General features: G+C 44.9%; 1 protein-coding gene across 1 annotated transcript in view; it reads left to right on the top strand.

Moving 5' to 3' along the window:
• DNAH5 (dynein axonemal heavy chain 5) overlaps window positions 1-13831 on the top strand; it is a 4235244-nt gene that overhangs the window by 959540 nt on the left and 3261873 nt on the right. The window contains exon 14 of the mRNA XM_069613779.1: window positions 10385-10706. Coding sequence (XP_069469880.1) covers window positions 10385-10706 — 322 coding nt within the window. The remainder of the gene's footprint in view (window positions 1-10384; window positions 10707-13831) is intronic.

The following is a 13831-nucleotide window of genomic DNA, read 5'->3' as shown; positions in this document are numbered from 1 at the left end:
ATTAGTTTCCTGTAGTAGGGCGATATCTATTTTCTGCCTCCTTAAGTACATCATGATCTTATGCCGCTTCAAGTAACTGTTGAGTCCCCTGACATTCCAGGTTACTATCTTAAGGTCTCCCATCGTTCATCCATACCCAGTCCCACCTCTGTCATCCTTTATCCTCCCGCATCTTGTGCAGCAGCTTATGGGTGTAAGCTTGTTCCCTAACTAATATCACTGCAAATCCCCCAACTCCCCTCCCACTCCCCACCCTTCCCATCCTCAACAGTTGCCCAGCTCCATCCCTGGATCTCAGGCTCTCCCGCATTTAGTCCTTTCTCGGCTACGCCGGTACTAGGTACTCAGCAGGGGGTTACCTCACTACCGGTAACCTGACTAATCTATCTATAGGGGTATAAGAGTGAGTCACTGTATCTCCCGCAATTATGCCCCATTATGCTTTGCCGACCCGTATCTTCCCGGTCAAAACATAGCTCATCTCTCAGCTTACGTTTGCCCTGTTTTATATTCAGGTCCCAATGTCACAGTTTATACAGCACCTCGGCCTCTGGAATTGCTGCCTCACTTGTCCGTTCTGCTCTCCGTCTGATTGTCTGTCCCCGACGGACAGTTCTGTGCATCCAGCCACTCTGTCGCATCTTCTGGGGTCTCAAAAAACTGGGACCTGTTCCTGTGAAACACTTTCAGTTTTGCTGGGTACATCAGCATATATTTGTAGCCCGCCTCTCGCCGTCATCCTCTTCACTGTCCCATAATTCAGTTGCCGTCTCTGCATCAGGAGTGTATAGTCCGGGAACGCCGTAATGGAGGTGGATGCCCTTTGTATTGTGCCCCCTTTCCGGAAGTGTTCCAGGATTTTCTCCCTATCTCTGTAATTCAATATTTAGGCAATTATTGGTCTTGGGGGCTCCTGGCGGTTGTTTCCTTGTCAGGGCTCTGTGTGCTCTCTCCACCGCGAACCCTTGGGTAAGCGCCCCGCCTTCGATTTCTTGCAGCAACATGGTCTCAATGTAATCCATAGGGTTTGGTCCTTCCTCTCCTTCTGGAAGCCCCACAATGCGTATGTTGTTTCTTCGAGCACGTCCTTCGGCTTCCTCTGCCCTGTTTTCCAGGTTGTTCACTTGTTGTCGCAGTGTGTGGAACTCTGAGACGTGTGACGTGCAGGCAGCTGTGTTTGAGTTTACTTCTTTCTCCAGTTCGCCTGTGTGTTCTGCTATTTTTCTTATGTCTTGTCTCAGTAAGTGAGGTTGAAGCATTCTTTGAGATTAACAACGGGTCCGTAGACAGGAGTGCAACACTATGGCAAACCTTCAAGATTTGGATAAGGGGGATTCTGATTTCTAAGTCCACCGGGTTACTGAAATCCGTTAGATCTGAATTAGCTGAGGTGCAGAGACGCCTGAGGGAACTGGAGTTACAGTATAATATCACCCATGAAAAGAAGACCCTAACAGACATTAATAGCCTCCTACAGGACTTCAATAGACTGGCAAATAGGGAGCTGCTCTACATGGCACGCCTCTCAGGGCATGCCGTTACGGCGACAGGAATAAAGCAGGTCCCTCTCTCGCAAATTTATTGAAGGCTGAATGGTATCCTACACCCATCTCCAGCATAGTTGTGAAAAAACGGCAACGTGAACACCAGTGAGGAAGGTATCAACAGGGAGTTTGCCGATTTCTATTCAGAATTATACTCCAATCATGACGGGAGACCCGTCAAAGAAATTGAGAATTATCTGAACACAATAATGCTCCCAAAACTCTCGTTAGAAAATAAGCTGGCCCATGAGAACCTGATAACAGAAGAGGAAATCGTGGAAGCAATCAAATCCTTATCATCTGGGAAAGCACCTGGGTCTGATGGACTGGGAGCAGAACTATATAAAGAGTTCAGTGCCGAACTTGCCCCCGTATTACTGACGGTGTGGGAGGAGACGATTGAAGGGGGGACTCTACCAGAATCTATGAGGGAGGCCATTATAATGTTGCTTTTGAAGCCCAGGCACCCGTCTCATGACATGTCTTCTTATAGACCTCTTTCGTTAATTAATTGCAACGCCAAAATCTTTGCTAAGGCTCTGGCCAAAATGCTTTAATCTAACATGCCTCAGCTGGTCCACCCGGACCAATGTGGCTTCATCCCGACGAGGTCGACTGCATTGAATTTACAGAGACTGTTCAGGGTCATGGCTCAAATCAAACCTGAGGCTCAAGCGGTGTTATTTCCTTGGATGCCGAAAAGGCTTTTGACTCAGTGTTGTGGCCACATTTGTTTGCTGTACTTAAAAAGTTCAGAATAGGCCCCTATTTCCTAAAATGTGTCAAGCTGCTGTACTCTGGACCGGAGCTAAAGTATTGACCAACCATACCATTTGACATATCTTTAATTTGGGCAGGGGTACCAGACAGGGATGCCGGTTCTCCCCATTATTGTTTGCTCTTACAATAGAACCGGTGGCGGCTGCCATTAGGCAGAATCAGGGACAGAGAGGAATCAGAATGGCGGGACTGACCCAGTCGATATCACTATATGCAGAGGATACGCTACTGCACATCCGAGAAACCGAAATTAATCTAGGCCCCGCAATGGAATCCATACATGAGTTTGCAGAGTACTCAGGATATAGAATCAACAACTCCAAGTCGAAATCTTCCCCCTGACTCCTGTCACCAAATGCCCAACCAACACCCATGGGCTGAAATGGTCACCCACCAAAATACGAAACTTGGGGATTCTTGTGTCAAAAGAAAAAGCTTTTCTGTACACCGATAATCGTGAACAACTCCTACATACAATAACAACCAAACTCCAGTTGTGGGCTAGACTCCCTATATCACTGATTGGCCGCGTCGCAATCCTAACAACGGTGGTCCTGCCCAAACTATTAAATATATTTAGTAAAATCTCAATATGGCCAGGCAGACAATTTTTTGACAACCTACGATCCATAGACATAGCGTTCATCTGGAATGGGGGTACAGCCAGGATGAAGTGGGAGAAGCTGGTTGAACCATACAATACAGGAGGCGTTTCTGCCCCGGATTTTGAGTTGTACTACCTAGTGGCGCAGGCCCAGTTTGCCAAACACTGGTATGACCCTCTGGACACTGCACCACACATCCCTATAGAACGACACGCTCCGCTCCCGATTGATCTACGCTCTATTTTATTTAAAACACAACACAAGGATGAATGCAAGTTTGACCCAATTAGTACAACAGTCCATGCTTGGTCTAAGATTTATAAAAGGCTAAAACTAGAAATACCATATATCTCTGATGCTCCTCTTTAGAACTTTCCCAGCATTGCACCATCATTCGATACAGATATGCAGAAGATGTGGGATCCCAATAGGGAAATAAAAATGCGGGATATGTTTCCCAACGTGAAATTTGTTACTCAGGAAGATTTTGTGGCACTGTGGGGGGAGGACAGCTCAAAATGCTGCAATACCATTGTATGAAGATTGCATTCAAAGTCAGGTGGCCACTGTTTCCGGATGAACGTCTATCGCATGAATGCTTCATATCATTGTCATCTCAGTCTGGAACCAGTGTTTCTAAACTGTATACGATAATACAAGCACATACACCCTCACTTAACACGATTAAGGTTTCATGGGAAACAGATATGGGGACCACAATCGAAGACGAGAAATGGTCAAGATACTGTGCATTGTCCCAGAAGGTGTCTCTTAATGCCGGTCTCCATTTAATACAGTTTAAGGTACTAAACAAACAACACTATACACCAGCCAAAATGGCTACATTTACAGAAAACTGCCTTGGTGGTTGTCAGAAATGTGAGATTCCGTTAGCTGATTAATTCCATATGTACTGGAGCTGTCCACTCATTTTTGGGTTTTGGAGGGAGGTGGCCGAGATAATAGAGGAAATAACACAGGTGCCAGCTGACCTCACGCCCCAGAAGTATTTGTTCGGGGACATAAGGAAAATAGCGGAAGTAACCAGAAGACTGTTTAATGTGACCTGTGGTGTGGCCAAAAAGTGTATACTTCACAACTGGAAAAGCCTGCACGCGCCACACATAGACCACTTCCTTAAAGAACTTACATATGTAAACTAATGTGAGGAACAATACGTGATGGCATTACCCAGGACGAACCGACCCAAAGATATATGGGCTCCGTTTAGGATACATCTATGCGAGATGTCAGATGAAGAAAGCCTCCCAAGGTCCTGATTCACGTATGATTTCGTAGAATGTATGATTTACTATGTGTTTAGGATATTCATCTCTGTTGTATTTGAATGTATTTTAACGTGTTGCTGCAGTGACATGTACCACAACCAATAAATAAAGGTTTAAAAAAAAAATGTATCAACGCCTCACGATAAGAAGTTAAGCCTACCTGGCTTCACAATTGTATCCAATATCAAGCTGGAGCAAACTTCACCTTGATCACCACAGGTAAAATACCTAGCTCAAGATATATTAAAGGGGTTGGGGTACTTGGAGGTAACAGTAACACTTTTCTAAAGAATTTTCTCTCATAATATTGTAAATTGTTGGAAGCCATATGCCCCCATACACCTGTGCCATAGGAAGCAGCTCAATATGATTGTTTCTGGAATAAGTTAAGAGCTGGGGAAATTGCTTCTCTAATGACGCACAAAAAAATGAATGAATCGCCCCATTATATTTTTCCATACTGGTACTCAATTTTGCTATTTGTGATGCCCAACTCCCGAATTCCTGGAATCTAATTCCCAGCTAGTCGAAATGATTTACCCGTCAAGGCGAACGTTGTCAATTCTAAAAGAAATTGACCCACATTTCGACGAGCAAGGCCGAAAGATCATGATCTTAGATTTCTCAACGTTTAGCTCCAATTTTAGAACTATATCTATTTGAGCTCAAATGACGAGCGGGTTGGTTGCGGTTGTTGATAAAATTGCTGCATCGTCGGCATAGAAGATAGCCGGGTATTTCCCTAGTCCAATTTTTTGGCAATTCTGGCACTCCTTTAGCAAAGCGTCAATAATTTCGTGGACGTATATATTGAAAGCAAGGGTGCCAGGACAAAACCCTGCCTCACTCCCCTGGATACATTAAATACTTTCGTACACCCCCCACCTGAGACCAGAATGAGCACATAATTCAAATGAGCTTCGGCAGAGCTTTGTGAGCTTCATGTATCCGCCAAAGTATAACTCTCAACACTGAGTCAAATGCGTTCTTGAGATCCAAAAAGGAAACATATAGTTTCATCTTAAATAGAGTAAAGTATTTTTGAATTAAAAGGAATAGAAGAAAACATTGGTCAATAATGCCCCTATTTCGCCTAAAGCCTGCCTGATGAGTGTTTACTACATAATTAGACGGTCGGACCAAGACTGTAAATGGTCAAGAATAGTCTTAGCAAAAATGTTCCCTGCCCCATCCAATAAGGGCGATAATTCGAGCTTAGGTTTCTACAAGCCTTTTTATATAGATGGATCATTTCTGCCTGTCAACATGTAAGAGGAATTAGGGGTTGAAAGAATGGTATTACAAACTCTATATAGAAACAGGACCCACACAGTTTGCTCCTCTTTGTAGAGGTCAACCTGGATCCGATCAGGGCCTGCGGCCTTGCATTTCATGGATCTCAGTGCCACACTGACTTCAGACATACTGAAGCTTAGTTTTGATTCATCCACATCATCTGTTAGTGCCACATTACTCCCATTCAGTTCCTCTCCTGGGTGGGGCTTGTAAAGATTAGAAAAATGAGACTCCCATTCATCAGCAAAAAGGCAACAATGTAGTTCCTGGGCTCCATTTGTCTCCTTATCTGCCACCATCCTCCAAAAAAGCGTATTATCCCCCTGTTCTAGCGCATTATACATGGCTTTATTAATGAGGATTAATTCTTTGTTGCTTACTCTCAAAGCACGCGGTTCATCTTCAACAGCCCCTACACTGTTTTTAACACAAGTTATCATTTTCCTTTAACTACGTAACAATCTCTATCATTCCAATTTGAATTTGCAATAGCCCTTCTTCTAATTACAGCCGAGGGTGCAGTGACAATGGATGGACTTTATTTTATCAAAATCAGTTAACACATATGGAGAAAACTCACCACTCCACAAATTGATATCAATTTGCTCAAGATCGATTGATATATAACGGGTTTTTAGCCCTCTTTCAATTACCCTTACCCATTTTACTTGTTTCTGTGCGTTACCAGATATCATAATATGCTGAGATGTTACATTGGACGGACCAAGTTCCAGTTCTGTACTCATTTGAATGACGGCTGACGGGGGATAATGGTCACTCTCTGATCCAATGACTCTCTGATAGTGCTGATAAGATAGCTCAGCGGGTTGAGCGCTCGATGCTGCGATCTGAGCATGATCTGCAGGTCGAAGGTTTGAATCCCGGCAAGGCCAACTCAGCCTTTCATCCTTCTGAGGTCGATAAATGAGTACCAATTTCGGTTGGGTGATATTGTATGTAAATATGTGCTCTGTAAACCGCTTTGGATTAAGGCGCTATATAAATAACACATCAGTATCATTATCTATCACCAATTTCAAAGTAAACAACTTTATCCCATTGGTCACCTGAGACAAAAACATAATCTATCAGTGAAGAACCAGTTGGGCCTGCAAACGATTCACTAGCCGGCTGGTTTTTAGGAAATCGACCATTGCAAGCTCTCAAGTTCAAATTATGAAGCGTTATTGCCACTTCGATAGCCAAGGGGTGTGTTCTCTTCAGAACTTCGGCTTTCACCACTGGAATTCCCCATGCTATGTCCTGGTATTGCCAGAGATCTGCAAGATCTTTTAATGGTTCCACTTGCATGTTTAGGTCCCGTGCTACTATGACAAAGCCATGTTTACCCTTCCCAGTCGTGTACTGGCTATGTCACAAAGCATATTGACCGTTGACATGCTCTGCAGGCCTGATAATCTGTTATATATATTGAATAGCTTCAATTGGATTATCAAGAGCTGTAAGTCTGCAGATATGCAAAGATGTTCTACCACTTTCCCCCTAGGGTGGACTCTAGCCATATCGCCAACCCACCACTAGGGCTACATTATGGTCCCTTGGTAGCTAGCACAGGAAAATACCTTTAGCCCTGGAACAAGACAGGACTCGCAGCCCAAGTTTCCTGGAAAAAAACTATTTGGTGCCTGTTTATGAATTCACACCATCCAGGAATCTCCAACGAACCTACACAGGCCCGCACTATTCCATGACAACAGATAATGGCCATTACCTCCATACTCTCTGTGGTTTGTCCCACAAAGTCAATCAACTTCATCAAGGCTCTGTGCTTCCCGCGATGTGCTCAGAAGCCCAGTTTGTACCTGGCTTGAGCCCTGCACTTTTACTATAGAGGTTTGGTGCATAGAGTAATAACTGACACCAATGCGGTCACTAGCAAATCCAAAGGGCACATTTTGCAAAAAGGTATTACAAGCAGGGTTCAAGTCAGATTGAAAAGCCGAAACCACAAAACTCAACTCATATAAATGTTTGGCATTTTTACAAATTAAATCTGCCACAGTGGGGGAGACCAAACAGACCAAAACCCAGTTTGTTAGGCTAGATGCTTTTGGTAATTCAAGGCATACAATATCCTCAGATGAAAATACAACACAAGTTAGGAATATGATGCAACAATTCAAGTAGGCAGAGGCGATTCAGAAAAGGACTGGCATATTTGTTATTTTTTATTTATTTGGACTTATAAAGCGCCTGCGGCCCAGGAGCATCGTGGCGCTGTTATAGGATACTTATCTTGGACGGACAAACAGTTTACATAGTGAGACAAACAGTCTACATAGTGAGATACAACATACTTGTTTAGGCTAACAAACAGATGCATGTCGAGCTACAATGAAGCGTACAGTGGATTGATACAGTAGTAGCACTACAAGTGTGTCATCCTGAGGCAGGGGGTGGGCTAGCGGAAGAGTTGTGTTTTGAGTGCTTGGGGAATATAGTGATGGAGGGCTCTTTCCAGACGGCAGGTGGCAGTGCATTCCAATTCTTGGGGGCTAGGAGAGCAAAGCTGAAGCCTCCTGCTTTGTGTCTTTTAAAAGTTGGGACTGCAAGCTGGTTGGAGTGTTGGGTCAGTTACGGTCTGTTTGAGGTGGCTCTGCGAATAGCTTCTGATAGGTATGACAGGGCCGTTTGAGATAGGCATGAGTGTGTGATGGAGAGTGTTTTGAAGAGAAGACCTCTTTCACTGGAAGCCAGTGGGCGTTCCGTCTAGCCTGGGACATGTGCTCTCTCTTGGGAATGCTGAGGGCTGCTCTTAGTGCGTTGTTTTGTGTAGTTCGTAGTTTATTCATGTTTTTGGATGATGTGCCTAGGAACAGGACGTTGCCGTAGTCTAGCTTAGCTCCCACAGTGGCTCTTGCTATGGCTAGGCAGTTTTTGGGGGAGACCTAAGGTTTGATAGAATTTATGATCTTGGTGGTTAGTGCCACAGAGGAGGCGATCGCGTTCACTTGACGTGACATGGAGAGTGTGGAGTCTAGGTTATACCCCATGTGTTTTGGCAGCTGCTGCGGTGGTGATGGATGTATTGTCTATGTTAAAAGATGTGTACTTGCTATCCAGTTTGCTGAGGACTTTTTTGGGACCTACCAGTAGTATTTCTGTCTTGTCTCCATTGAGACCGAGACCATTTGCCGCCATCCAGGCCTAGATGATGGCGTAGATCTTGTTGAGTGTGGCTGCATCTTGTTCATAAGAACCAGTGAGTGGGAGAACAACCGGAGTATCATCGGCATAGTTCGTGTATGCTATGCCATGATCATCAAGCTCATTGAAGAGAGGAGGGTGAAGATGTTGCTTGTAGAGGGTGGGTGAAGTGCAGGATCCCTGGGGGACTCCGCAGTGGATGGGGGTGGCACAGTCCGGGTCAGAGAATACTCTCATGAGTCTACCTTCTAGGAAGGAGGTGATCCACGAGGTGGTTTGTTGGGAAAATTGTGCTGCATCTTTGAGGTGTTTGCAGATATGATATGATATGATAAGGCATTTGTAACGCGCCTATACACAAACGTTTCAAGTGTTTCAAGGCGCGACGAGGCAGGGAGGGGGAAACGGGGGAAGACAGACAACGATCCTACTAGGCCACGTGTCATTCAGATCGCGCAAGTGCAGGGGAAGGGGGAAGGGACAAAGCGCAAGGGGAGGGGAAGGGGCAAGTGCAGTACAAGGTAAGTATATATAATAAAATGAATAGGGCCAGCTGGTGGCAAGTGCAAGGTAAGTGCAGACAAGTGCTGGGAACGGGGGCTGTAGGGATACAGAGACAGTCCCGCAGAGCAGGGGTTGCCAGCGAGGCAGTGCAAGTGCTAGAGTGGCTGGGCCCAGGACCGAGGTCGGCGAGAGTGGCCCAGTTGCAGATTCGGTGCAGATTCAGCGAAGAATTAGCAGGGGAGAGGGAGAGAGAAAGCAGAAGCAAAGAGGAAGGTTTTGAGGTGCTTCCGGAACCGTAGATGGTTCTCCTCAAGTTTCAGGGAGGCAGGAAGGCTGTTCCAGAGGGAGGCACCTGCCACGGAGAGAGATCTACCCCCAGCTTCGAGAAGCGGCTGACCCAGAGGGAGTTGGAGACGGATGAGCGAAGGGCTCGGGAAGGAAGATATTTAGGAAGAGAGAGTTGAAGGTATTTAGGCCCCAAGCCAGTGCCCAATAATAATAATAAAGGCAGTGCAGTGGATACCCAGTTTGTGCAACTCCTGTCGTAATTGGTTTGGCTTTCTGCCGTGTGGTAAGCAGTGTTCACAATGAAAATGTATGGGAATATGATTTATTCACTACCTCTTGCCTTACCTTGCCACTTCCATTAAGTGCCCTTTTGATTATTTCTTCTCTGAGGTGGCCATTTTCCCCTTTGGGGGACATGAGGAAGTCAAATTGGTGCAGAACATTGTCTGGGATGGACTGGGATTTGTTCTGTTGGAAATAAAGATATTTGACATCTAGAGGTTAGGAGTCACCACTCAGATTTCTCCCTCCAGTTTAGCACAGTCCCACCAACTCTCAGAAATGTGGCCATGCAGGCTCAACTACTTGAGATTTAAAGTAATCGCCGTTTTGGAATCATACAGCTCCTCAGTTTGAATATCATAAGACTAAGTTCACTGGTCTCACCTGTCCCTGCGCTGTATCTACCACAAGAAGGCTTCTCTTTCTCCGTCCTCTGAACGATCCTGCCAGTGGAGCTCAGCAGAAGTGCTATTGAGAGGTGGGCAGCCCTTGCTTCCAGGCTAACTCTTCCACCAATCATATGTTCTTATGTAATCAGTTCTAATGTTCATGACTTTAACAATGGTTTTGAATTTCTGTATTGGTCTGCTGCTCTCAAATCTCATATTTCCACAATTCTTATTTGCAGATTGGGAATTCCAGATCTCAGCATTCATGAGAAATACCACAAAATAATTCAGAACTATGGGCATGATATTGAGATGGTCTCTAAAGTTTACACAATGCAGAAAAATGATCCCCCCTTGGGTCGAGATCTGCCACCAGTTGCGGGCAAGATTGTGTGGTCTCGTCAGCTCTTTCACAGAATTCAGGAACCCATGGACCTTTTACAGCATTATCCATCCATCTTGCAGATGGAGAAAGCCAAGCGTATCATCCGAAACTACAACAAAGTTGCTAAAGTGTTACTTGAATATGAGGTTCTTTTTCACAGAGGATGGCTGAAACAGGTAACATATGCTTTCTTTGTAAAGTCAGATATGTTGGCTTTTCTGGTGTTTGTTATTGTGGGTTTGCCATTGAAGAGCATCCCCAATGCTTCCATTTCATAATGTCTGCCTATTAACCAAAATCCTTGTTTGCTCCGTAGAAGTATTTGTTTTAATTCCTCTGACCAATGACTATCATTAATGCTCGAGAAATGAGCCCGGTCTCATTTACATACCAAAGAATCTCTATGGTTTTGTTTTTCCCTGCTGCTTGTCATGCTCAATCGTGTTATATTTTCCCAAAGGATAGATTACAAAGAGCTGAGTGCAGAGATTTGAGAGGATGGAGAGCCGTACCTAACTTGACGCTTTACAGAAATAGTGGTACACAAACTAATTAATTGTACTTTTGATACGCTTGTTCGGTGCAATACTTTGAGAAGAAATCTCACAAGCGATGCAGCCACATCAACCCCTCAACAATCCGTTCAGCAGCATTTTAAAACTGTATAGCCATAGTTGCACTACCTTGAAAAACACTAATAAGTAAGCAAAATTGTTCTTCTATAGTACATTGCAAAGTCACTGCATTATACATAAAACAATGTGCCCCCAACTGCACATCATGGCACCTGGAAACACGTATGTATAGGCGCCATACAAATGTCCAATAAAATAAATAAATACAAATAAAGATATTAACTTCACTGTACATTTTTAACATCTTTGGCGGTCAGAAGAAGGACACTGACTCACTGAGAACATGGCGCCAAGTGTTTTAACAAATAAAAAGGATTAAACCTGTCTTTCCCTAACACTATGGATATTCCATGCCTATGTTATTAACTAAGGTGCTCGTCAATCAGTCATAAATGTTCAAAGCAAAAAAGTCTGCTGGCCAAAACTACCCTTACTGACTCTACCACTTTGAAAAATCAACTCAAATCAGAATGACCCCCTTCTCCTGAGGGTACTTCTAGTGCCAGTCTTTAGTATGAATAGTCTCTCATGACTTCTTGAACCAGAATGGTTCATTTCCTTAGTTGGCGTTTCAGACATTCTCTAATACATAATCAGCAAATAGTCTCTCGTGATTTCGTGGATCAAACTCTTTAATTCTTTAATTGGGTTATTGGATTTTCTCTCCTTTTTATGGGAGCCTTCTTTGATGTAGTTCTCTGTGTATCAATGGAATTTTACTGAGCTTTGTTGTGCTTTACTTGATGTATAATTCAATTGTTGCCTTTCTCTAAGCTCTTTATCATATCTGATTTTCTCTTCAACGTTATATTGTCTTTGTATCAGGAGGGCTCTCGGGAGCCTCGTCAAAATGGCCGCCATCGAGGGAGTCCCTTGTTCGCCTGAGAAAATCCTGAAAATAGCCACACCTCAGAGAGGCGACATCTCACAAGTATAGCATTGAGAAGGTCCCAGCATCCTGTGGGACTGAACCCATTTACTAATTAACGGCGAAAAAGTATTTTTATTCACCTATTCCCCCTGACGGAGAGGCCTGGTGTGCCGTGGGGGCGCACTACCGGCACGATACAGCGTAAACAGAAGTTTCTGGAGGAAGACCGAGGGACTGCGCCATGTCCCCACTGCGCTCGGAGCGGCAGACAAATCCTGCTCATATGTGTAACCGGGAACAGGGTAGGAGTGAGCGCAGACATCCTGCAATGCAGCGGTCACTAGTGAGGAACACTGCTCCATCCCGCCATGCTTTGCTCTCGTTGTGGATAGACAAAGCTCTGCTAAGTTCATAACCGCGGGAAGGCGGAGGCACCCGCTGTTGGTCTTCGGTGGGGGAGCAACTGTCTTCTGCTGTGGCATAGCTGCACTGGGATTATGCAGACAAGTGGTCGCTACCCGCTGTGCTGCTGTGAGGAGACCATTATCCTTGGGAGATTTGCAAACTGCCGGGTGAGTCAGCGATTCAACACAGAAAGCAGGGCTCTGGACCTTGAATCTGTTTTGTTGCCCTGGAAGCCTTGTGGTAACACCTATAAACTCTACTGACGGTCTATGCTCCACTGTGTGAGCATATTTGATATTTGGTTCACCCTCATTGGGGTGTAAACAGGCTCAATACGGGATGGATCCCATTACTGGTGCCTGGAGGCCTCACTTGTTGATACACAGTACAGTATATTGAAATTGGATACATAGTCCACTTACACTCGTCACAGCTGGAGCTGTTTTACCATTTGGGGTTGCCACTACGACCTACACTCTACAATGGGCAAATCAGATCGGAGTCGGTAAAAAACTCCACTTTTTAACTCCCTTCCAGAGCAAACAATCTTCCACAGGTGACTTGGAAGCTCTGCAGTACGCAATCTCCTCTGGTGCATTGTAGGACATCAAGGTCCTGGTATCACAACTTTAAGCGGGCATTCACTCCTTAAATAATGAACTTAATACCTTGACCTGTAAGGTTGACCACACCAGGTCAGATTGAACAAGCACGGCAATAGGCTGGATGAGGCCGAAACCCGTCTTTCCACCATCGAGGATGAATCCTCATCGACCTCAAGAGAAGTGGCCCAAAAAAGTGATCAAAGAGTTAACGGAGAAACAGGAGGACCTGGGATCAAGATCCCAATGGAACATTCTTAGAATTGTAGGGGTCCCGGAGTCGGCGGATTCTGGCTCTATGGAACTGCCAGTGGAGGCTATCCTACATGAAGTGCTGGGTCATGACGGCTTTTCATCAGCATTTGTGGTGGAGCAGGCTCACCATATACCGGGAGGGAGAACCTCAGTGCCTGGTGCACCGCCCAGACCGATCATCGCTCGAATGCTCAATTACAGGAATATGGATTTTGCCTTGCGCCGCTCTAGAGAACGAGGCACCCTCGCATACAAGGGTGACCAAGTACAACTTTTCCCGGACTTCTCCAACAAGGTCCAGTCCTCCATGAGAACATTTATGTTAAGAAGAGACTCAGAGCAAAAGGCCTAATGTATGCAATGTTGTTTCCGGCTAGGCTCTGGGTTGACCATAATGGAAGAGCATTGTTTGTTCAAACTCCAGAGGAGGCGTACAACTTCTTATATGCATCATCTAGCGGTTCCAAGTCTGTGATGAATAAGTAGAATCCTTGAAGTTCCCAGGACGGTGGCCGTGGCTGTTTCATAAACAA

Source organism: Ambystoma mexicanum, chromosome 5p, assembly GCF_040938575.1.
Source record: "Ambystoma mexicanum isolate Mex_15411 chromosome 5p, UKY_AmexF1_1, whole genome shotgun sequence".
NCBI classification, from domain to species: domain Eukaryota; kingdom Metazoa; phylum Chordata; class Amphibia; order Caudata; family Ambystomatidae; genus Ambystoma; species Ambystoma mexicanum.
This window is presented reverse-complemented; position numbering and strand designations above follow the sequence as displayed.